The following is a 26,278-nucleotide window of genomic DNA, read 5'->3' on the forward strand; positions in this document are numbered from 1 at the left end:
TCATTCGCGTCCCAGGAGTTTAAACCTCCACAGTCAGTCTGGGATCCTGACGCCTATGTCGGGGGAGTTTACATGCAGCAGTAACCTATCTGGGTCGGATCAGCTGGACTGGATCGTGCTTTGTCTCGCACCGCGGTTTTATACGGACGGAGAGGGTTGGGGAGGTTAACCGGAACTCGGCAGTTTCTGGCCAATTGGAACGAAAGATCTCCGACACGTCGCAAGTTTCTCTGTTGTTTTCTTCGATCAAGAGAGAACTTGCCTGACGAGTCACCCTGAATTTAATGGCCTTATCTCACAAGTGAAGTAGGGCCATTCTGCTGCTCGCTATAACGTAGTTTTTCCATGCGATGTGGATGAGTAGCCAGGCAACGATATAACAGGTGCACATTATATTTTGTCACTGCATCTAGCCTAGTCTGTACTTTAGCACTTTTTTCTTTAAATGTGTTTAACTATTTATACATAGTGGAATTCTACATAATGTAGTGAGTATAAATATCTACAGAAATTGGTTACATAGATTTTGCACAGGCCAAGACTTCAGTGGAATGGCGGATAATAACAGGCTCAGTAGCCTATCCAGTAATTACTGGATTGTAGCCAGTGCAGCACGACCAGTTACTTTTATATAGACCCTGGATTGCTGGTGCTAGTAGGAGCAGTCCTCCATAGGAATGAATGGAATTCTACAGTATTTCAATTAAATGTTTCAAGGACAAAATTGCATATATTTAAATATGTTTGTTGTGGGTATAAAAATAACAGAGTCGCACACTATATAAAAACTCGTAGTAATTTATTGGGTAAATCACCAACGTTTCGGCATCACTGTGCCTTCTTCAGGGTTATTGTAGTGGGGACAGTAAAATTAGTACTCTCTTCAGAAATCTAACAACTTTGTTCTCTCTCACCTTGCCCCCCAGCCCCTCCTCCACTGACCCTCACAGGTGAGAGTGTGGATAGGCATGTGGGGTTTTCCATGTTACAGCCCAGAATAGCTAATTGAATGTGGAATACTACTATTAATGACAAAGGCCTCATCATGACGCAGGCATAATGAGGAGCTGTAAATGGTCATAACAAATAAAGTATGTGACGGAGCCAACAGAGGTCTAATGTTCCTCTCAAACTGGGCCCTATCTAAAGGAGAAGAGACAGAGGGAGGGGCTTGAATCAGTGGCACTGCAGTTACAGGGAAGCTGTGCCATAAAGTTGCTGACCTCTTGGCGGAGGCCATATGCACTCACATACAGGGAGGTTAAAGGGGCAATCCGCCATTTGTACATACATTTTTGAACGTTTTAAGTAATATATATGGAATATACCCATTGATTCTAGCAGAATATAACTTATAAATGCCTCATGAGCTTTAAGTTAAACTGGTACCCCATCACAACCCAAAATATAAGCTTGTTTTTCTCCATGGTTTTTTAACAATTGTTAACAAACATAGCCTCAATGCTTAAAACAAAATAAAACATATCTTTAATGGTAAGTCCTTGCATCCATAGCTCTGTCTATGAATTTGAGAGTGAATTGATGAACGCTTTTACGCCATCCATTATATCCGCAAAATAATTGCGCACTTGTTTTTAGTAGTACGGTACGTACAGGCAAGGGCAAATGTCCACAGGAAATCATCTGCAATTTCAGTGTTGTCATTCTTTGTATAATTAGCTTAATCTGTCCCCCCGTTTTGGAGTTGTATTTCGGTATTTAGCAAATTCAGCTAACTTCTCAAACATCTTCATATAGCACACGGAAATGCTGTCACCGAGGTGAGTGTGAGGGTGTAGAAGAGCTAGCTAAACCAGTCGATTTCACAGAAATGGTAAAACTAGTTAGCTAACGATAGTTTGCTAATGTAGTAGCGTTAGCTAGCTAAAAGGCATTTATTTGTAAAAAAACAACAACAAAAAACACCATGAGCTCTAACGTGAAGTTCAAAGGAGCGTATAAAAATTGGTGTAAAATGAACGCTGAGTATGTTTTTGAAAAAAGAAGGCATATATGCATTTTCTAATCATTTTTCATCCCAAAAATGTGTAATAAGCAAAGGCTTTGATTTCTGGTCAAACATTTGGAAAAGAGGTCTTAGAAAAGATCTATTAGAAATACATAAAAATACAATGTTGTAAAGACCCTTGACAACTAATTTCATCATTTATATTAAGTTTTGCAGAAATCATTTTCTAGGTAATGAACAGTTAAAATCATGTTTTTTTGTGAAATTTGATTATATTTGGATGAAACTAGATAAAAGTATGATGACAAAGTTAGAAAAAGTATTGTTGCTTCTACATCATAAAGTTATTGCTTCCCTCCCTCATGTTATACACTTGGATTCAGGAACCTGGATCATTAAGGGAATAGGATTCAGGAGCCTGGATCATTAAGGGAATAGGATTCAGGAGCCTGGATCATGAAGGGAATAGGGGGACATCACCCTAACTCTTATTTTAATACACCAATGGTATGCTCTTACCTAATTTAATAAGTTCCAACATCATGTTTTCAGAGGACGTGGTTTATATACAGTGCATTTGGGAAAGTATTCAGACCCCTTACCCTTTTCCACATTTTGTTACGCTACAGCCTTATTCTAAAGTGGATTAAATCCTTTCCCCCCTCAATCTACACACAATAGCCCATAATGACAAAGCGAAAACAGGTTTTTAGAAATGTTTGCAAATGTAATAACAATATAAAAACAGAAATACCTTATTTACATAAGTATTGAGACCCTTTGCTATGAGAGACTTGAAATTGAGCTCAGGTGCATCCTGTTTCCATTGATCATCCTTGAGATGTTTCTACAACTTGATTGGAGTCTGCCTGTGGTAAGTTAAATTGATTGGACAGGATTTGGAAAGGCAGACTCCTGTCCATATTAGAGGTCGACCGATTTATGATTTTTCAACGCCGATACCGTACCAAGGGGAACAACTGCCTTGGAGTGGTTGTTCCCCTTGCTCTGCATGGGTAATGCTGCTTCGATGGTGGCTGTTGTCGTTTTGTTGCTGGTTTGAGCCCAGGGAGGAGCGAGGAGAGGGACGGAAGCTATACTGTTACACTTGCAATACTAAAGTGCCTATAAGAACATCCAATAGTCAAAGGTTAATGAAATACAAATGGTATAGAGGGAAATAGTCCTATAATAACTACAACCTAAATCTTATTACCTGGGAATATTGAAGAATCATGTTAAAAGGAACCACCAGCTTTCATATGTTCTCATGTTCTGAGCAAGGAACTGAAACGTTAGCTTTCTTACATAGCACATATTGCACTTTTACTTTCTTCTCCAACACTTTGTTTTTGCATTATTTAAACCAAATTGAACATGTTTCATTATTTACTTGAGGCTAAATTGATTTTATTGATGTATTATATTAAGTTAAAATAAGTGTTCATTCAGTATTGTTGTAATTGTCATTACAAATAAAAAAAAATAAAACAATTGGCCGATTAATCGGTATCGGCTTTTTTGGTCCTCCAATAATCGGTATCGGCGTTGAAAAATTATAATCGGTCGACCTCTAGTCTGAATACTTTCCAAAGGTACTGTAGCTAGATAGCTACTTTGCTGGTGTATACATTTGACTATATAGTGTCAGGAAATATATAATTAAACGTTTACATTATTAATCTATGGCAAATATACTTATGTTTCCACTTTCATCTGTGTCTGGTGTTAGCTACTTACTGGCTAGCTAGGTCTTCAGCCAGCCTGAAACAACCCTGCTCACTGCATCCAAGTTTCTTGACATAGGCGCTTCAAAGAGCTGTTATTATGGCTGATATTTAGTTACTCATAATATTATGGGGGATATTTTAGTCACCCAAAAGGCAATTTTACATGATCAGAATGACTGTTCAGGACCTTTAAGAAATATCGCCTAGTGTCTTCAAATCAAAGTTTATTTGTCACGTGCGCTGAATACAACGGGTGTAAACCTTACAGTGAAATGCTTACTTACAGGCTCTAACCAATAGTGCAAAAAAGGTATTAGGTGAACAATAGGTAGGTAAAGAAATAAAACAACAGTAAAAAGGCAGGCTATATACAGCAGCGAGGCTATAAAAGTAGCGAGGCTACACACAGACACCGGTTAGTCAGGCTGATTGAGGTAGTATGTACATGTAGATATGGTTAAAGTGACTATGCATATATGATGAACAGAGAGTAGCAGTAGCGTAAAAGAGGGGGTGGTGGGTGGGACACAATGCAGATAGCCCGGTTAGCCACTGTGCGGGAGCACTGGTTGGTCGGCCCAATTGAGGTAGTATGTACATGAATGTATAGTTAAAGTGACTATGCATATATGATAAACAGAGAGTAGCCGGGGCGTAAAAAGAGGGGTTGGGGGGGGACATACAATGCAAATAGTCCAGCTAGCCTCAGTGGCCATTTGAAGGCCACTGAGGCTAGGTAACACGGTCACCACCGATAAATCCATGATTATCGAAAACTTCAACAAGCATTTCTCAACGGCTGGTCATGCCTTCCTCCTGGCCACTCCAACCTCGGCCAACAGCTCCGACCCCCCCCGCAGCTACTCGCCCAAGCCTCTCCAGGTTCTCCTTTACCCAAATCCAGATAGCAGATGTTCTGAAAGAGCTGCAAAACCTGGACCCGTACAAATCAGCTGGGCTTGACAATCTGGACCCTCTATTTCTGAAACTATCCGCCGCCATTGTCACAACCCCTATTGCCAGCCTGTTCAACCTCTCTTTCATATCGTCTGAGATCCCCAAGGATTGGAATGCTGCCGCAGTCATCCCCCTCTTCAAAGGGGGAGACACCCTGGACCCAAACTGTTACAGACCTATATCCATCCTGCCCTGCCTATCTAAGGTCTTCGAAAGCCAAGTCAACAAACAGGTCACTGACCATCTCGAATCCCACCGTACCTTCTCCGCTGTGCAATCTGGTTTCCGAGCCGGTCACGGGTGCACCTCAGCCACACTCAAGGTACTAAACGATATCATAACCGCCATCGATAAAAGACAGTACTGTGCAGCCGTCTTCATCGACCTTGCCAAGGCTTTCGACTCTGTCAATCACCATATTCTTAACGGCAGACTCAGTAGCCTCGGTTTTTCTGATGACTGCCTTGCCTGGTTCACCAACTACTTTGCAGACAGAGTTCAGTGTGTCAAATCAGAGGGCATGCTGTCCGGTCCTCTGGCAGTCTCTATGGGGGTGCCACAGGGTTCAATTCTCGGGCAGACTCTTTTCTCTGTATATATCAATGATGTTGCTCTTGCTGCGGGCGATTCCCTGATCCACCTCTACGCAGACGACACCATTCTGTATACTTCCGGCCCGTCCTTGGACACTGTGCTATCTAACCTCCAAACGAGCTTCAATGCCATACGACACTCCTTCCGTGGCCTCCAACTGCTCTTAAACGCTAGTAAAACCAAATGCATGCTTTTCAACCGTTCGCTGCCTGCACCCGCACGCCCGACTAGCATCACCACCCTGGATGGTTCCGACCTAGAATATGTGGACATCTATAAGTACCTAGGTGTCTGGCTAGACTGTAAACTCTCCTTCCAGACTCATATCAAACATCTCCAATCTAAAATCAAATCTAGAGTCAGCTTTCTATTCCGCAACAAAGCCTCCTTCACTCACGCCGCCAAACTTACCCTAGTAAAACTGACTATCCTACCGATCCTCGACTTCGGCAATGTCATCTACAAAATAGCTTCCAACACTCTACTCAGCAAACTGGATGCAGTTTATCACAGTGCCATCCGTTTTGTTACTAAAGCACATTATACCACCCACCACTGCGACCTGTATGCTCTAGTCGGCTGGCCCTCGCTACATATTCGTCGCCAGACCCACTGGCTCCAGGTCATCTACAAGTCCATGCTAGGTAAAGCTCCGCCTTATCTCAGTTCACTGGTCACGATGGCAACACCCATCCGTAGCACGCGCTCCAGCAGGTGTATCTCACTGATCATCCCTAAAGCCAACACCTCATTTGGCAGCCTTTCGTTCCAGTTCTCTGCTGCCTGTGACTGGAACGAATTGCAAAAATCGCTGAAGTTGGAGACTTTTATCTCCTTCACCAATTTCAAACATCTGCTATCTGAGCAGCTAACCGATCGCTACAGCTGTACATAGTCTATCGGTAAATAGCCCACCCAATTTGACCTACCTCATCCCCATACTGTTTTTATTTATTCACTTTTCTGCTCTTTTGCACACCAATATCTCTACCTGTACATGACCATCTGATCATTTATCACTCCAGTGTTAATCTGCAAAATTGTAATTATTTTGCACACAATGTATATAGACTCTCTTTTTTTTCTACTGTGTTAGTGACTTGTTAATTGTTTACTCCATGTGTAACTCTGTGTTGTCTGTTCACACTGCTATGCTTTATCTTGGCCAGGTCGCAGTTGCAAATGAGAACTTGTTCTCAACTAGCCTACCTGGTTAAATAAAGGTGAAAAAAAAATTACCTGTTCAGGAGTCTTATGGCTTGGGGGTAAAAACTGTTGAGAAGCCTTTTTGTCCTAGACTTGGCACTCTAGTACCGCATGCCATGCGGTAGTAGAGAGAACGGTCTATGACTGGGGTGGCTGGGGTCCTTGACCATTTTTAGGGCCTTTCATTTTTAGGGCCTGCCTGCCGTACCAGGCAGTGATGCAACCAGGCAGGATGCTCTCGATGTTGCAGCTGTAGATCCTTTTGAGGATCTCAGGACCCATGCCAAATCTTTTTAGTTTCCTGAGTGGGAATAGGCTTTGTCGTGCCCTCTTCACGACTGTCTTGGTGTGTTTGGACCATTATAGTTTGTTGTTGATGTGGACACCAAGGAACTTGAAGCTCTCAACCTGCTCCACTACAGCCCCGTCGATGAGAATGGGGGTGTGCTCGGTCCTCCTTTTCCTGTAGTCAACAGTAATCGCCTTAGTCTTGGTTACGTTGAGGGATAGGTTGTTATTCTGGCACCACCCAGCCAGGTCGCTGACTTCCTCCATATAGGCTGTCTCGTCGTTGTCGGTGATCAGGCCTATCAAATCAAATGTATTTATATAGCCCTTCTTACATCAGCTGATATATCAAAGTGCTGTACAGAAACCTAGCCTAAAACCCCAAAAAGCAAGCAATGCAGGTGTAGAAGCACGGTGGCTAGGAAAAGCTCCCTAGAAAGGCCAAAACCTAGGAAGAAACCTAGAGAGGAACCAGGCTATGAGGGGTGCCCAGTCCTCTTCTTGCTTTGCCGGGTGGAGATTATAACAGAACATGGCCAAGATGTTCAAATGTTCCAGTTGCAGAGGGAGGTGTTTAGTCCCAGGATCCTTAGCTTAGTAATGAGCTTTGAGGGCACTATGGTGTTGAACGCTGAGCTGTAGTCAGTGAATAGCATTCTCACATAGGTGTTCCTTTTGTCCAGGTGGGAAAGGGCAGTGTGGAGTGCAGTAGAGATTGTATCATCTGTGGATCTGTTTGGGTGGTATGCAAATTGGAGTGGGTGTAGGGTTTCTGGGATAATGGTGTTGATCTGAGCCATTACCAACCTTTCAAAGCACTTCATGGCTATGGACATGAGTGCTACAAGTCTGTAGTCATTTAGGCAGGTTGCCTTTGTGTTCTTGGGCACAGCGACTATGGTGGTCTGCTTGAAACATGTTGGTATTACAGACTTAATCAGGGACATGTTGAAAATGTCAGTGAAGACACCTGCCAGTTGGTCAGCACATGCCCGAAGCACACGTCCTGGTAATCCGTCTGGGCCTGCAGACTTGTGTATGTTGACCTGTTTAAATGTCTTGCTCACGTTGGCTACAGAGAGCGTGGTCACACAGTTGCCTGGAACAGCTGATGCTCTCATGCATGCCTCAGTGTTGCTTGCCTCGAAGCGAGCATAGAAGTGATTTATCTCGTCTGGTAGGCTTGTGTCACTGGGCTGCTCGCGACTGTGCTTACTTTTGTAGTCTGTAATAGTTTGCAAGCCCTGACACATAAGATGAGCATCAGAGCTGGTGTAGTATGATTCAATCTTAGCCCTGTATTGACGCGTTGCCTGTTTGATGGTTCGTCGCAGGGCATAGCAGGATTTTTTGTAAGCTTCCGGGTTAGTGTCCCACACCTTGAAAGCGGCAGCTCTACCCTTTAGCTCAGTGCGAATGTTGCCTGTAATCCATGGCTTCTGGTTGGGGTATGTACGTACAGTCACTGTGGGGACGACGTCCTCGATGCACTTATTGATGAAGCCAGTGACTGGTGTGGTGTACTCCTCAATGCCATCGGAAGAATCCCGGAACATGTTCCAGTCTGTGATAGAAAAACAGTCCTGTAGTTTAGCATCTGCTTCATCTGACCACTTTTTTGTAGACCGAGTCACTGGTGCTTCCTGCTTTAATTTTTGCTTGTAAGCAGGAATCCGGAGGATAGAGTTGTGGTCGGATTTACCAAATGGAGGGCGAGGGAAAGCTTTGTACACGCCTCTGTGTGTGGAGTACAGGTGGTCTAGGATTTCTTTCCTTCTGGTTGCACATTTAACATGTTGATGGAAATTTGGTAGAACTGATTTAAGTTTTCCTGCATTAAAGTCTCCGGCCACTAGGAGCGCTGCCTCTGGGTGAGTGGTTTCCTGTTTGCTTATTTCCTTATACAGCTCACTGAGTGCAGTCTTAGTGCCAGCATCTGTCTGTGGTGGTAAATAAACAGCCACGAAAAGTATAGCTGAAAACTCTCTAGGCAAGTAGTGTGGCCTGCAATTTCTAACAATATACTCTACTTCAGGTGAGCAAAATCTAGAGACTTCCTTAGATTTCGTGCACCAGCTGTTGTTTACAAATATGCACAGACCGCCCCTGTCGTCATTCAGGACCTTTTTCGGGTCCTGACCATTGTCCTCTGTACCTGCGTCGCTTCCTCTTGCAAATAACGTGGATGTCTGCCCTGCCGGGTGTTTAGAGGATGTCTTGTTTGTTGAAGAAAAAATCTTTGTCTAATCCGAGGTGAGTGATCGCTGTCCAGATATCCAGAAGCTCTTTGTCTAATCCGAGGTGAGTGATCGCTGTCCAGATATCCAGAAGCTCTTTGTCTAATCCGAGGTGAGTGATCTCTGTCCTGATATCCAGAAGCTCTTTGTCTAATCCGAGGTGAGTGATCGCTGTCCTGATATCCAGAAGCTCTTTTTTTGCCATAAGATACGGTTGCAGAAACATTATGTACAAAATAAGTTACAAATAACGCAAAAAAACACATAATAGCACAATTGGTTGGGCGGCCGTAAAACTGCTACCATTTCTTCCGGCGCCATTCTTGTCATTCTGTTAACAAAAACCCACATATCTTTAAGATATTTTCGCATTTCTCTCCCTCACGAGGAGGGAGGATAGTATAAGTTCACAGAAGTAACAGGTAAAGGTAGACCTACCAATTAGCTATTGTTTTTATTTTTTACTGATAATTTGGTTTATGATTGAAATGTGTCAATCACTTAATGTGATTACCAAATCTTTAAGTGACCAAAAAATCAGTAACAGAATGACTGCAACTGAATTCTACTGTCCTCCCTTCCACTGGCATACTGTTATGTTCATCTCATAGGGTCTCCTTCCACTGGCATATTGTTATGTTCAGCTCATAGGGTCTGCTTCCACTGGCATATTGTTATGTTCATCTCATAGGCTCTCCTTCCACTGGCATATTGTTATGTACATCTCATAGGGTCTGCTTCCACTGGCATATTGTTATGTTCATCTCATAGGGTCTCCTTCCACTGGCATATTGTTATGTTCATCTCATAGGGTCTCCTTCCACTGGCATATTGTTATGTTCATCTCATAGGGTCTCCTTCCACTGGCATATTGTTATGTTCAGCTCATAGGGTCTGCCTCCACTGGCATATTGTTATGTTCAGCTCATAGCATAATGGTTTTCTTTCTCTTTCTGACGCGTGGTGGTCAAAGCAATAGTGTAAAAACAGTCCAGACAACCCCTTCCTCTCTCTCTCCCTGTCTCTCTTCTCTCTCTCTCTCTCCAGCTAATGTCACCTCTCTTGGCTCTTACTGACCGTAACCAGCCCTCTCACCCACTGAGCACTGACGGACACCAGACGTCCATAGACGTTGAAAGTCGTTGAAATTTGGTCAGTCCAAGTCTGAACTATTTGTAAACGTCTGCTTCACAAGTTTGGACAGTACAGTATAGTAAAGTGCAGTGAAGTAGAGTATAGCTCAGTACAATACTGTACTGTAGAGTTTAGTACAGTAGAGCACACTACAGTACAGTGCAGTATAATATACTGTAATATGCTGAATCAAATCAATTCAAATCAACAGATGTCCCAAAGTGCTTATACAGAAATCCAGCCTAAAGCAATGTAGATGTAGAAGCACGGTGGCTAGGAAAATCTCCCTAGGAAGAAACCTAGAGAGGAATCAGACTCTGAGGGTTGTCCAGTCCTCTTCTGACTTTGCCATGTGGAGATTATAAGGGTACATGGTCATTAAGGCCAGATCGTTCTTCAAGATGTTCAAACATTCATAGATGACCATCAGGGTCAAATAATAATCACAGTGGTTGTAGAGGGTGCAACAGGTCAATACCTCAGGAGTAAATGTTAGTTGGCTTTTCTTTTCCGAGCATTCAGAGGTTGCGACAGCAGGTTTGGTAGAGTGGAGAGTTTCGTATATGTTATTTGTCTTCAGGAAGGCAACATCTTTTTCCCCCAAAATTGTGAGGCCGATTTAAAAATAAAATAAAAATCTGGGTCAAAGTTTGACTTTTTCAAGAGTGGAATTATTACTGCCACTTTTAGTGAGTTTGGTACACATCCAGAGGATAGGGAGACATTTATTATGTTCAACATAGGAGGACCAAGCACAGGAAGTAGCTCTTTCAGTAGTAGGCAGCTGGAAGGCTTACAGGCCATGACTATTTTCGTGAATGTGTCGAGAGATACAGGATTAAATAACTTGAGTGTCTCCATTGACCTTAGGTCCTGGCAGTTCTGTGCAGACTCAGGACAACTGCGTTTTGGAGTAATATGCCGATTCAAAGAGGAGTCTGTCATTTGCTTTCTAATGATCATGATATTTTCATTGAAGACGTTCATGAATGGGGTGGCAGGTAGCCTAATGGTTAGAGCGTTGGGCCAGTAACCGAAAGGTTGCTGGATCAAATCCCCGAGCTAACAAGGTAAAAATTAGAGGTCGACCGATTAATCGGAATGGACGATTTAATTAGGGCCGATTTTCAAGTTTTCATAACAATCGGTAATTACATATATATTTATACTGCTCAAAAAAATAAAGGGAACACTTAAACAGCACAATGTAACTCCAAGTCAATCACACTTCTGTGAAATCAAACTGTCCACTTAGGAAGCAACACTGATTGACAATAAATTTAATATGCTGTTGTGCAAATGGAATAGACAACAGGTGGAAATTATAGGCAATTAGCAAGACACCCCCAATAAAGGAGTGGTTCTGCAGGTGGTGACCACAGACCACTTCTCAGTTCCTATTCTTCCTGGCTGATGTTTTGGTCACTTTTGAATGCTGGCGGTGCTTTCACTCTAGTGGTAGCATGAGACGGAGTCTACAACCCACACAAGTTGCTCAGGTAGTGCAGCTCATCCAGGATGGAACATCAATGAGAGCTGTGGCAAGAAGGTTTGCTGTGTCTGTCAGCGTAGTGTCCAGAGCATGGAGGCGCTACCAGGAGACAGGCCAGTACATCAGGAGACGTGGAGGAGGCCGTAGGAGGGCAACAACCCAGCAGCAGGACCGCTATCTCCGCCTTTGTGCAAGGAGGAGCAGGAGGAGCACTGCCAGAGCCCTGCAAAATGACCTCCAGCAGGCCACAAATGTGCATGTGTCTGCTCAAACGGTCAGAAACAGACTCCATGAGGGTGGTATGAGGGCCCGACGTGCTTACAGCCCAACATCGTGCAGGACGTTTGGCATTTGCCAGAGAACACCAAGATTGGCAAATTCGCCACTGGCGCCCTGTGCTCTTCACAGATGAAAACAGGTTCACACTGAGCACATGTGACAGAGTCTGGAGACGCCGTGGAGAGCGTTCTGCTGCCTGCAACATCCTCCAGCATGACCGGTTTGGCGGTGGGTCAGTCATGGTGTGGGGTGGCATTTCTTTGGGGGCCGCACAGCCCTCCATGTGATCGCCAGAGGTAGCCTGACTGCCATTAGGTACCGAGATGAGATCCTCAGACCTCTTGTGAGACCATATGCTGGTGTGGTTGACCTTGGGTTCCTCCTAATGCAAGACAATTCTAGACCTCGTGGCTGGAGTGTGTCAGCAGTTCCTGCAAGAGGAAGGCATTGATGCTATGGACTGGCCCGCCCGTTCCCCAGACCTGAATCCAATTGAGCACATCTGGGACATCATGTCTCGCTCCATCCACCAACGCCACGTTGCACCACAGACTGTCCAGGAGTTGGCGGATGCTTTAGTCCAGGTCTGGGAGGAGATCCTTCCACTTTAATTTTGAGTGTCACTCCAAATCCAGACCTCCATGGGTTGATCAATTTGATTTCCATTGATAATTTGTGTGATTTTGTTGTCAGCACAAGTATTTAATAAGAATATTTCATTCATTCAGATCTAGGATGTGTTATTTTAGTGTTCCCTTTATTTTTTTGAGCAGTGTATATAAAAATTGTCCGATTTAATCGGTATCGGCTTTTTTTGGGGGTCCTCCAATAATCGGTATCGGCTTTTTTTGGGGGTCCTCCAATAATCGGTATCGGCATTGAAAAATCATAATTGGTCGACCTCTAGTAAAAATCTGTCGTTCTGCCCCTGAACAAGGCAGTTAGTTAACCCACTGTTCCCCTGAGCAAGGCAGTTAACCCACTGTTCCCCGGTAGGCCGTCATTGTAAATAAGAATTTGTTCTTAATTGACTTGACTAGTTAAATAAAGGAAATGTGTGTATATATATATATATATATGAATTCTAAACTGCTGTAGTAAATACCAAGTTAGCTTGGCGACAGTATCAAAAATACATTTAGGATTGTTTTTGTTTTTCTCAATTAGGTTGGAAAAGTAGGCTGATCGAGCAGCAGTGAGGACTCTTCGATATTACATATTCCGACTAGCTTGGAAGGCTTCCAGTATCATGGAGCGCCATTTCCATTCCAATTTTCAGGAAGCTTGCTTCAGGGCTCGGGTATTTTCTGTATACCAGGGAGCTGTCAACTGCGTTTATTTTCAGCAAATTTAACATGTATAAATATTTGTATGAACATAACAAAATTCAACAACTAAGACATAAACTGAACAATTTCCACAGACATGTGACTAACAGAAATGGAATAATGTGTCCCTGAATAAAGGGGGGGTCAAAATCAAAAGTAACAGTCAGTATCTGGTGTGGCCACCAGCTGCATTAAGTACTGCAATGCATCTCGTCCTTATGGATTGCACCAGATTTGCCAATTCTTGCTGTGAGATGTTACCCCACTCTTTCACCAAGGCACCTGCAAGTTCCCGGACATTTCTGGGTAGAATGGCCTTAACCCTCACCCTCCGATCCAACAGGTCCCAGACGTGCTCAATGGGATTGAGATCCGGGCTCTTCGCTGGCCATGGCAGAACACTTACATTCCTGTCTTGCAGGAAATCACGCACAGAACGAGCAGTATGGCTGGTGGCATTGTCATGCTGGAGGGTCATGTCAGGATGAGCCTGCAGGAAGGGTGCCACATGAAGGAGGAGGATGTCTTCCTAGTAACGCACAGCGTTGAGATTGCCTGCAATGACAACAAGCTCAGTCCGATGATGCTGTGACACACCGCCCCAGACCATGACGGACCCTCCATCTCTAAATCGATCCCACTCCAGAGTACAGGCCTCGGTGTAACGCTCATTCCTTCGACGATAAACGTGAATCCGACCATCACCCATGGCCTACATGCCCTCAGTCCAGCCTCTCTCAACCTATTACGGACAGTCTGAGCACCGATGGAGGGATTGTGCTTTCCTGGTGTAACTCGGGCAGTTGTTGCCATCCTGTACCTGTCCCGCAGGTGTGATGTTTGGCTGTACCGATCCTGTGCAGGTGTTACACGGGGTCTGCCACGATCCTGTCTTAGGCATCTAACAGTACCGACATTGCAATTTATTGCCCACCGCCACATCTGCAGTCCTCATGCCTCCTTGCAGCATGCCTAAGGCACGTTCATGCAGATGAGCAGGGACCCTGGGCATCTTTCTTTTTGTGTTTTTCAGAGTCAATTGAAAGGCCTCTCTTAGTGTCCTAAGTTTTCATAACTGTGACCTTAATTGCCTACCGTCTGTAAGCTGTTAGTGTCTTAACGACCGTTCCACAGGTGCATGTTCATTAATTGTTTATGGTTCATTGAACAAGCATGGGAAACAGTGTTTAAACCCTTTACATTGAAGATCTGTGAAGTTATTTGGATTTTTACGAATTATCTTTGAAAGACAGGGTCCTGAAAAGGGGAGTTTTTTTGTTGTTGCTGAGTTTAGATCCAGGGTATGACTGTGGCAATGCGTAGGTCTGGAGAAATGTTGTACAAAACCCACTGAGTCGATGATGGCTCCGAAAGCCTTTGAGTGCATCTGTGGCCTTTTCCATGTGAATATTGAAGTCACCAAAAATGTGAATATTATTCGCCATGACTACAAGGTCCGATAGGAATTCAGAGAACTCAGTGAGGAACGCTGTATATGGCCCAGAATGCCTGTAAACAGTAGCTATAAAACGTTATTGAATATGCTGCATAGATTTTATGACTAGAAGCTCAAAAGACGAAAAAAAAAGGGTAAATTGAAGTTTACTGTTGTAAATGTTAGCAACACCTTTGCGGGATGCGCAGGGATATGGTCACCAATGTAACCTGGAGGAGAGGCCTCATTTAACACAGTAAATAAATCAGGCTTGAGCTTTGTTTCAGTCAGTCACATCAATGTTATGATCAGTGATTAGTTCATTGACGATGACTGCCTTGGAAGTGATGGATCTAACATGAAGTAGTTATATTTTGGGATGTGAGATATTATCACAATCTCTTTCAATAATGACAGGAATGGAGGAGGTCTTTACTCCAGTGAGTTTGCTAAGGCGTACGCTGCCATGTTTTTAGTTCAGCCCGACCTAGATCGAGGCACAGACACGGTCTCAGCGGGAAAGCTGAGCTGACTACACTGACAGTGATAGTGGCAGACTCCACTTAGCTTGCAGGCTGGCAGAGCCCTGTCTATGTTGATAGATGAGAGCACCCCTCCAGCTTGGATGGAGTCCGTCACTCCTCAGCAGGCAGGGCTTGGTCCTGTTTGTGGGGGAGTCCCAGAAAGAGGGTCAGTTATCTACAAATTCAATATTTTGGGAGGGGCAGAAAACACTCTTCAACCAGTGATTGAGTTGTGAACTCTACTGTACTGAGGTCCACTGTGCTGTTCTGTACTGTGCTGTAATGTGCTGTCCAAACTCAGTGGGCTATGTGCCAGGGACTTGACTGACATCTGGGATTCCCATACACATTTATTAATAGGTTTACGTGATGAATCTGTAGTAATTGGAACCTTGAGTGTGAATGTTGTGGGCTTGCTGTGTTGACATGTCAGTGTTTCTTCCTTCCATTCCACAGGTTCCGGTTCCTAAGGTCGGTGGCGTCCCTGACAACCAGGACGTTCTCCCGGGGGCCTGTGTCTTTGCAGGGGAAGGCCCCAGACATGTCTGAGGGTAAGGCCATATACAACTGACTGACTGACTGATTTATGTATATATATATTTATATATTGGTTTGTTAATTGATTAATTGATTAACTGACTCACTGTTATGAACTTAATTTATACTACTCTTTGGGTATGATGACAAGACTAGAGGACATTGAGACTCCATCTAGTCTCCTGACCTCTAACCCATTACTTGTTTTGTGTCTCCACTCTCCACAGGAAATGCTCACTTGCTAATGTCCAATGGTGTGTTGGTAACCAACCCTGAATCCTAATTGTATAAAACACTTACTTAATTCAGTCTAAATTCAACTTAATCTTGCCTGCATGTATTTTAGCTCATTGTCTCTAAAACACACGGCCTTTAACGCATTCTCTCTATTTCTCTATCTCTATCCAGCACCCTGTGGTCTGTTGAGCTGGTTGTACGGCCTTGATTCTCTCTTCCATTTCTTACAGACTGAACTATGAATGCACCCCTGGCCTGTGGCAGTGGCGGGCACCTCTTAACGATGCTGCTGTACCCTATTCTATAGTATACGGACCTGTCTTGGTCATCTCTCTCTCTCAAGTGTCTTGTTTCATATCGTCTCAACATTATGACATCACAGCAATGCCAGTCAGGTGGGCCACAAATCAATAGGCAAATCTCAAATGACACCTTATTACGTTGTCAGTGCACTAGTGATTTCGCCGCATTGCGCGTACACCCTCGAGCTGCAGGGCAAAGCCACTCAGTGGCTCCATGTGCTAGCTGGAACAATAGTGGAGCTGATATTGTGTATCCTACCCAGACCTCACTAGTACTCTGTAGCTTGCTGCTGTCATTCTGTCTGAGATCATATGATTCCCATTGCACATTCTGTTCTGAGCACAGAATCAGTACACACACACACACACACACACACACACACACACACACACACACTGAGAGCTGATCAACTGTGTGGTTGTTTTTCAGTGCGCAACAGGCTGAGAGAGATTGTGGGAGCGTCCACTAACTGGAGGTACGGTAACAGAACCAGAAAAGCTACTTTGTATTGAGATATTCATACCATGACAGGAAGGCCTGTGTTTACTTGTTATAGATGTATGACCTTGTTAAACTCACAGCTCATTCTTGATGTATCTCTCGCTATCTCCCATCCTGTAGAGACCACCAGCAGGCGCTAGCTGACCGTTTGTCATTGTCCAATCAGCTGGCTGGTTCTCAGGATGAGCTTCCTGTCCGCAGGATGAAGGACAGCTACATAGAGGCCCACCTTCCCCTGGGCACAGACCCTACCCTTAGAGAGAAATACCTCAACTACCTCAAAGGTGTCAGGTAACAGATACAGATACACACTCACACATTCTTCTCAAACACACACACATACACTTCCTTCCCCCCTCTGTCTGTTGTCTCTATTCCAGGTTTGGCCGTATCCTGGAGGATCTGGACAGTCTAGCAGGTATGACCATATGCCATTTTTTTATTTTATTTTAACCTTTAACTTGGCAAGTCAGTTAAGAACAAATTCTTATTTACAATGACTGCCTACCGGAGAACAGTGGGTTAACTTCCTTGTTCAGGGGCAGAACGGCAGATTTTTACCTTGTCAGCTCTGGGATTCGATCTAGCAACCTTTCAGTTACTGGCCCAACGCTCTAACCTGCCGACATCATCACCTCAACAACGCACTGGTGCATGGTATTACACTGGTATTACGATTCTCTCTCTCTCTCTTTGTCTCTCTTTCCCCCCTTAGTGTTGATCTGTTACTCTCACACCCATAACAAGACACTTCAAAGATCTCCTCTGTCCATCGTCACTGCCCTGGTGGATAAGATAGGTATGACACCTAGCAGTCCTGGTACAACACCAGGGTGTACCGTATAGACCAGTGTAGTGTTTCTCAAATCTAATCCAGGAACACTTTTTCCTAGTGTCATTGAATATATGTTGTTTGTTACTGTTGCAGTTTTGTAGTTGTGGCTTATTTCCCCTGTATGTGATGTCACAGACATGAGGAAACAAATCATCCACCCTGACTGTGACATCAAGTTCACTGGTCACGTGACCTGGGTGGGGAAGACCTCCATTGAAGCCAAGATGCACATGTCTCAGGTATACACGCACGCGCACACACACAGTAATATACTAATATCCACAATAGTGATGTTATGTCTGTGTGTATGCACAGTACCACGGTGGGGCCTACACTCCAGTTCTGGATGCTACGTTTGTTATGGTGGCCAGAGACCCTGAGAACAAGAGGTATACAACATCCATCCAATCATCCATCCATTCAACCAACCATCCACAGTATCCATCTATGACTGATGTCTCGATTGCTCTGTCGGTTTCTGTCTCTCTCAGGGCAGCGTTTGTTAACCCTCTGAAGCCAGAGGGAATTGAGGAGGAGAAACTGTTTCACCAGGGAGAGAGTAAGACACACTACATCCTTATGTGTATATATTACTGTGTTTGTGTTTGTGTTATTTACTGTGTGTGTCCCTCCAGTCAATAAGACGCGTCGTATAGAGCTGAGTACAGCGTCTCTACTGAAGGTGGCCCCTACTGCTGAGGAGAGGAAGATCGTACACAGCCTGTTCCTCAACACCCTGGACAGCAAGTACGACACAAACACACACACACACACACGTCAAATATTTGTTTTTATGTAAACAATAAGCAACTAAACTTCCATAATTTATCTTTAAATCACACGGATCACAATGACTACAGTCATATTTTGTCATATCAAATTGTTGTCACATTGATGTTCCCATTAAAATGAGATTAAAGTTCATTTAAGGTAGCAATAATCTTAACTGACTTCAGACCCATTGTACAAACGCATATACAGTGGGGCAAAAAAGTATTTAGTCAGCCACCAATTGGGCAAGTTCTCCCACTTAAAAAGACGAGAGAGGCCTGTCATTTTCATCATAGGTACACTTCAACTATGACAGACAAAATTAGTATTTTTTTTCTCCAGAAAATCACATTGTAGGATTTTTAATGAATTTATTTGCAAATTATGGTGGAAAATAAGCATTTGGTCACCTACTAACAAGCAAGATTTCTGGTTCTCACAGACCTGTAACTTCTTCTTTAAGAGGCTCCTCTGTCCTCCACTCGTTACTTGTATTAATCCCACCTGTTTGAACTTGTTATCAGTATAAAAGACACCTGTCCACAACCTCAAACAGTCACACTCCAAACTCCACTATGGCCAAGACCAAAGAGCTATCAAAGGACACCAGAAACAAAATTGTAGACCTGCACCAGGCTGGGAAGACTGAATCTGCAATAGGTAAGCAGCTTGGTTTGAAGAAATCAACTGTGGGAGCAATTATTAGGAAATGGAAGACATACAAGACCACTGATAATCTCCCTCGATCTGGGGCTCCATGCAAGATCTCACCCGGTGGGGTCAAAATGATCACAAGAACGGTGAGCAAAAATCCCAGAACCACACGGGGGGACCTAGTGAATGACCTGCAGAGAGCTGGGACCAAAGTAACAAAGCCTACACTACGCTGCCAGGGACTCAAATCCTGCAGTGCCAGACGTGTCCCCCTGCTTAAGCCAGTACATGTCCAGGCCTGAAGTTTGCTAGAGAGCATTTGGATGATCCAGAAGAAGATTGGGAGAATGTCATATGGTCAGATGAAACCAAAATATAACTTTTTGGTAAAATCTCAACTCGTCGTGTTTGGAGGACAAAGAATGCTGAGTTGCATCCAAAGAACACCATACCTACTGTGACGCATAGGGGTGGAAACATCATGCTTTGGGGCTGTTTTTCTGTAAAGGGACCAGGACAACTGATCCGTGTAAAGGAAAGAATGAATCGTGAGATTTTGAGTGAAAACCTCCTTCCATCAGCAAGGGCATTGAAGATGAAACGTGGCTGGGTCTTTCAGCATGACAATGATCCCAAACACACCGCCCGGGCAACGAAGGGGTGGCTTCGTAAGAAGCATTTCAAGGTCCTGGAGTGGCCTAGCCAGTCTCCAGATCTCAACCCCATAGAAAATCTTTGGAGGGAGTTGAAAGTCTGTGTTGCCCAGCAACAGCCCCAAAACATCACTGCTCTAGAGGAGATCTGCATGGAGGAATGGGCCAAAATACCAGCAACAGTGTGTGTGAAAACCTTGTGAAACAGACAGAAATGTTTGACCTCTGTCATTGCCAACAAAGGGTATATAACAAAGTATTGAGAAACTTTTGTTATTGACCAAATACTTATTTTCCACCATAATTTGCAAATAAATGTGATTTTTTTCTAATTTTGTCTGTCATAGTTGAAGTGTACCTATGATAAATTACAGGCCTCTCTCACCTTTGTAAGTGGGAGAACTTGCACAATTTGTGGCTGACTAAATACTTTTTTGCCCCACTGTAAGGCATAAAAATATACAAGAGCAAACTCACTGAATCATAAGCTGTACGAAATATTATGGATTTTTTTGTTGCTTCACTGTCAAATTACAAGTGTTACCTTATTAAATGATGAGAACACACACATCATAAAATCCAGCACAAGCATTTTGTGAGTGTGTGGTGATTGTGTCTGTCTGTGTGTTGTCCTGTAGGACAGTGAGTTTCCGTAGCAGACTTCTGCCTCCTAACTCAGTATGGATGGAGGATGCCAAAGTCAAAGGACTGGAGATCTGCCATCCACAGGTTAGAGAGCGAGAGAGGGAAGGAGGGAGAGAGAGGCAGAGATATTTACAACCTGGAACATTTCTAATTTGTGCTGACTAAGATGTGTGTTTTCAGGAGAGGAACATCTTTAACAGGATCTTTGGAGGGTTTCTGATGAGGAAGGCTTACGAGCTGGGCTGGGCCAACGCATGTGTCTACGGGTGAGTGAGCGAATGTGTTCCCAGCAACCGAGAACATTCCCAGTTACGGTGTGACGTTATGACATGTACCCTAAACACACCTCAGCAACTATGTCTGGATTTAATTCAAATCATTCTGCAGAAATATTACAGGAATGTTCTGTTAGTGTATTTAAAACACCCATAACATCAAACAAGGAACATTCCCACAAGACTCAAAGTTCTAGTGTAATGTTTTGACATGCATCATTGTTCCAATAACGTTCCCTGAACATTCACAGAACCAATTTGAGTTTGCTGGGTTGTGTGGACGGGTACAAATGAGAAGATCTACGTTTGTATCGGTCCATCACTTACAGTGCATTCGGGAAAGTATTCAGACCGCTTCCCCTTTTCCACATTTCGTTACGTTACAGCCTTTTTCTACAATGGATTTTTTTTAAATCCCTCATCAATCTACACACAATACCACATAATGACAAAGCAGAAACTCGAGGCTCCCGAGTGGTGCAGCAGTCTAAGGCACTGCATCTCAGTGCTAGAGGCGTCACTACAGACCCTGGTTCGATCCTGAGCTGTATCGCAACCGGCCATGATCAGGAGTCCCATAGGGCGGCGCACAATTGGCCCAGAGTCGTCTGGGTTAGGGAAGGGTTTGGCTGGGGTAGGCCGTCAATGTAAAATAAGAATTTGTTCTTAACTGACTTGCCTAATTAAATCAAGGTAAAACAATTATAATTAAAAAGGGCCTTGGTCAGGTAGGTGACCAAAACCCAGATGGTCACTCTAACAGAGCTCCATAGTTCCTCTGGAGATGGGAGAACCTTCCAGAAGGACAACCATCTTTGCAGTACTCCACCAATCAGGCCTTTATGGTAGAGTGGTCAGACGGAAGCAACTCCTCAGAAAAAGGCACATGACGGCCCGCTTGGAGTTGGCCAAAAGGCACCTAAATGACTCTCAGACCAGGAGAAACAAGATTCTCTTTGGCCTTAATGCTAAGCGTCACATCTGGAGGAATTCTGGAGGAAACCATCCCTACGGTAAAGCATTGTGGTGGCAGCTTCATGCTGTGGGGATGTTTTTCAGCGGCAGGGACTGGGAAACTAGTCAGGATCGAAGGAAAGATGAACAGCGCAAAGTACAGAGAGATCCTTGAAGAAAACCTGCTCCAGAGCGCTCAGGAACTCAGACTGGGGCGAAGGTTCACCTTCCAACAGGACAACGACCCTAAGCACACAGCCAAGACAACGCAGGAGTGGCTTCGGGACAGGTCTCTGAATGTCCTTGAGTGGCCCAGCCAGAGGCCGGACTTTAACCCGATCGAACATCTCTGGAGAGACCTTAAAATAGTTGTGCAGCGACGCTCCCCATCCAACCTGACAGAGCTTGAGAGGATCTGCAAAGAAGAATGGGGGAAACACCCCAAATACAGGTGTGCCAAGCTTGTTAACGTCATACCCAAGAAGACTCAAGGCTGTAATCGCTGCCAAAGGTTCTAAAACAAAGTACTGAGTAAAGGGTCTGAATACTTATGTAAATGTAATATTTCAATTTTTTTATTTTGAATAGATTTGCAAAAATTTCTAAACCTGTATTTGCTTTGACATTATGGGGTATTGTGTTTAGATTAATGAGGGGGGGAAAAAAACAATTTAATACATTTTAGAATAAGGCTGTAACGTAACAAAATGTGGAAAAAGTCAAGGGGTCTGAATACTTTCTGAATGCACTGTACACTTGCGCATCCTCATTGTGTGTGTGTTCTCTCGCTCTGCTCCAGGGGGTGTCGGCCTAACTTGGTTGCCGTGGACGATATCCTCTTCCGGAAGCCAGTAGAGATTGGCTCCCTACTCCTGCTCTCATCACAGGTTTGTGTGTGGGTGTGCGCATGCAAGCATGTGCATTTGTGTGTTATATGATCTCCAATTTCAGTGCTGACACATCCCTCTGTCTGTCTCCAGGTGTGTTACACAGAGGGAAAGTACATCCAGGTCAGAGTTCATACAGAGGTTCTTGACCCCCTGACCCGGCAGCACAACACCACTAATGTCTTCCACTTCACCTTCGTCACAGACAAAGACGTCCCCAACATAGTGCCACAGAGCTACGGCGGTATGACCTCTAAGCCCTGACCTTTTAACTCTAACCCTAACATATGCCGCATTTAAGTCATGTCGGAAACTCGCGACCTCTGAGTTAAAATTAACGTTATTTATGTAGAGCTTCATATTGGTTGATTCGGATACTTCCCTTGTGGGAAACCCTGGTTTGTTTATATTACGAGTAAGCAAGTTGGAAATGTCAGTTTGAGTTTCCGACATGACGTGAACTCAGCAATAATACCGCAGAGCTACCGAGGTATGACCTCTAACCCCGGACCTTTAAACTCTAACATTGCATCGCAGAGCTACGGAAGTACTGTTACTGGAACGTTTGTGCCAACAGAAAGAGATTAAAGTTATTGAAATGTTTTTACTGTAGATTCCACACAGTCTAACATTGGTCGTATGTGTCTATCTCCAGAGTCCATGTTGTACCTGGATGGAAAGAGACACTTTAACCAGACCCTGGAGTCTCAGTGAGACGTGATGAATACTGACGAACCATGACCCAACACAACAACTACCTGCTAAAGCCTTAGTGTCCAGCCACCGCACCCGCCCTCCTTACCGTACGGTGTGTGTATGTGTATGTGTGTGTCTATTTGCATAACAAGGTATCTATTAATTTGTTTACCTCTATGTACCATATATATATATATATATATATATATATATATATATATATATATATATATATATATATATATATATATTTTTTATAAACTGGGTGGTTCGGGCCCTGAATGCTGATTGGCTGACAGCCGCGGTATATCAGACCGTATACCATGGGTATGACAAAACATTTCATTTTACTGCTCTAATTATGCTGGTAACCAGTTTATAATAGCAATAAGGCACCTTGGGGGTTTGTGGTATATTGCCAATATACCACGGCTAAGGGCTGTATCCAGTTACTCCGCAATGCCTCGTACCTAAGAACAGCCCTTAGCTGTGGTATATTGGCCATATAACACACCCCCTTATGCCTTATTGCTTAAATATATGCATGCTGTCTGTCTAGTATAGGTCTGTTTGGTGGTTGATTCTTCTGGAGTCTGTTTACGTTCTGGGATCCTGGTTTGGGAACACAGATGTCAATAGTGCTATCACTTTTTTTCTACATATCTTCGACATGAAATCAAATTAAATGTTATTTGTCACATGCCGAATACAACAGGTGTAGAAATGCTTACTTACAAGCCCTTAACCAACAATGCAGTTTTAAGACAAATAAGAGTGAAGAATTTTTCAAATTAAATAAACTAAAGTTAAAAAATAAAATAACAATAAGGAGGCTATATAAAGGGGGTACCGGTACAGAGTCAATGTGCGGGGGCACCGGCTAGTCGAGGTAATGGAAGTAATATATACATGTAGGTAGGGGTAAAGTGACTATGCATAGATAATAAACAGCGAGTAGCAGCAGCGTAAAATAAAGGATGGGCGGTTAATGCAAATAGTCTGGCTAGCCATTTGATTAGCATGATTACATCAACAGGATTTTATATTTTGTCAAAATGTTATTCATGCTACACGGTCTTACAGCTTTAAAACGTGTTTTTCACAGATACTCATCACAGGTCTTATTTTTATATATTCTATTTGATATAATCTCCATCTGTGTGTACACTAGGGCGAGTGAATGGGTGTGTATGGGTTATTTAAGGGAAAGTGGCATCTTTGCTCGATTCGATCAAAGTTATGTAACAAATGACACATATTTGCAATAAATATTTATCCTTCATTGTGATTCACGTGTATCCATCTGTCTTTTACTCATGTTCAACTATCAACAATTTTAAGGAAGGAAGCTGTTAAAAGTCAACTCGACTGAGCAAATAAGAGTTTTATTTTCTTCAAGTGAAGGTTGTTGAGTTGGCTAAAGTCTGTTCAGGGTGCAGCGTTCCAGAATGTTCAGATAGAAATGTATTGTGTAGAACAGATATGATTGCCTGTCATGTAGAAAAGGACATCATGTCGGCTCTATTCATTACATTTCTATCTGTTATGTTCTGAACATTTAACTTCATTGAGCAGATCCCTCTGGTTTGACTCAGTCGTTCACATCAACTGGTCTAAATACTGGATTATAATTCCCCTGGATCTGGGATGATCTAGGGAGTGAGTCACAAACATCAGTCTCTCCCGGAAAAGATATATAGATATTACATTCATTGAAGCTGCAAGCAGCATTCCGGGGTCATCCTAGTACAAGGCCGGAGCCCCACAATGATCTGTTTATGGTCCCGCATAGGGTTCTGACTGGGGAATACATCTACGACCAGAAGTTACTTTTTTGTAGCAGGTTAGGAGACTGAGGTTAAGGTTAGCTAAATTACTCTCCTAACCTGCTATGAAAAGTAACTACCAGTCGTAACTGTACTATATCTAGTCACAATATCTGCATAACATATTCTACTGTCCTTTATGTACATAATGTTTATGAAATTGCATGACTCAAAGTCAACAGTTCAGAAGTTATAGCCCTAAAGTGTGCTATTGCGCCATCAACTGGTCTGGAAATGCCATCTTTGTTTACAATAATTGTAGGGTTCCTGCACCTTCAATGCATAATTAAAATATGAAATTGATTAATTGTATAAACTGCAATGTGATGTGATTAAGCTGACAAAAGAGAGGAGTTTGATTGCTATCTTGTGGTTGTAAAAGGAAGTTACAGGAACAAACATGAGAAAGGGGATTCATCCTAAACTACTTGACCATATGAACTGGCAATTTGGCTTAAAAGTAATTGGTTAATCAACAGCCGAGACTAGATCTGACTGGTCAGCTGTTGAGTGTCACTCTTACTGGGTGTTGGGGTTGTCCTGGGTGTGCTCCTACTTTGGCCACCGGGCTTTCAATGCCTCCTCAGGGTTGATCTGATTGAATAAAACATCCCTTTGTTAGTATTGGTACAGGACTGATTAGTCATATCACATGGTATGATCCAACTGGACACAAAAGGACAGAGACACATAAACACACACTGGGGTCAACACTGCCCTCCTGTGTAGTCTGGGTGTGCTGAGTGCCCAACGCAGGGTCTCGTCTACAGAACGTTCTATTGGAAGGTTATTCACGGTAACCTGTCTCAGAACGCCTACTCTGTCTATGATGAACCGACCCCTGGAGAAGAGGAGTAGAGAGGTGAGGTCAGAGAAGGCACAGGTAATTTGTTCATGTTTTTGTGTGGGAATTGGTTGAGTGTGTGTATCCTGTCTTGAGTGTGTGTCCCAGGCCTTCCATGTAGACTCCGTAGTCCTTGGAGATCTGGTGAGTGATGTCAGAGAGAAGAGGGATTCTTATTGGTCCCAGCCCACCCTACTTCCTGAGTTTGATTATGTTGACATCAACCAATCAAATTATATTTGTATTGCGGTATTAAGGGTCAGGAGTTAAAAATTGTAGCAGGCCAGGTTTGTGAACTGGGAGTCTGTAGAGCATGTGACCACCTCTGCCCGATGGCACTAAACTCTTCCACACACTCACTGAATGCTATTCCCTCAGTGGGACAGACAAACGTACTGCAGGGCACACGGGATAGGGAATTGTCGAAGGACCATCACACAACTTTCATTTAAAAAAAAAATCTGTGTCTCTGACTCCATCTCTAAGA

At 43.5% G+C, this 26,278-nt stretch overlaps 1 protein-coding gene across 8 annotated transcripts; it reads left to right on the forward strand.

Annotated features, from left to right (window-relative positions):
• Positions 1-29: 29 nt before the first annotated feature.
• Positions 30-24,409, forward strand: LOC110535377 (acyl-coenzyme A thioesterase 10, mitochondrial). 8 transcript variants are annotated; one of them, XM_090189557.1, is made up of 17 exons: positions 1,655-1,781; positions 10,029-10,133; positions 15,630-15,724; positions 15,938-15,964; positions 16,680-16,725; positions 16,872-17,042; positions 17,132-17,169; positions 17,467-17,550; positions 17,722-17,825; positions 17,902-17,975; positions 18,078-18,145; positions 18,222-18,333; positions 20,303-20,393; positions 20,490-20,575; positions 22,338-22,425; positions 22,519-22,669; positions 23,081-24,409. In XM_090189557.1, the coding sequence occupies exons 3-17, from the start codon at positions 15,715-15,717 to the stop codon at positions 23,137-23,139; spliced, it is 1,209 nt and encodes a 402-aa protein (XP_090045683.1). In that variant the 5' UTR covers positions 1,655-1,781; positions 10,029-10,133; positions 15,630-15,714; the 3' UTR covers positions 23,140-24,409. The 8 variants fall into 8 exon arrangements, with proteins under 8 accessions (XP_090045682.1, XP_090045685.1, XP_090045681.1 ...); XM_090189556.1 differs by lacking the exons at positions 1,655-1,781; positions 10,029-10,133 and adding an exon at positions 30-383; XM_090189554.1 differs by lacking the exon at positions 10,029-10,133 and having other exon boundaries at positions 1,598-1,781.
• Positions 24,410-26,278: the final 1,869 nt, after the last annotated feature.

The sequence above is a fragment of the Oncorhynchus mykiss genome, chromosome 11 (genome assembly GCF_057628025.1).
Source record: "Oncorhynchus mykiss isolate SJ-2025 chromosome 11, ASM5762802v1, whole genome shotgun sequence".
Lineage (NCBI taxonomy): Eukaryota > Metazoa > Chordata > Actinopteri > Salmoniformes > Salmonidae > Oncorhynchus > Oncorhynchus mykiss.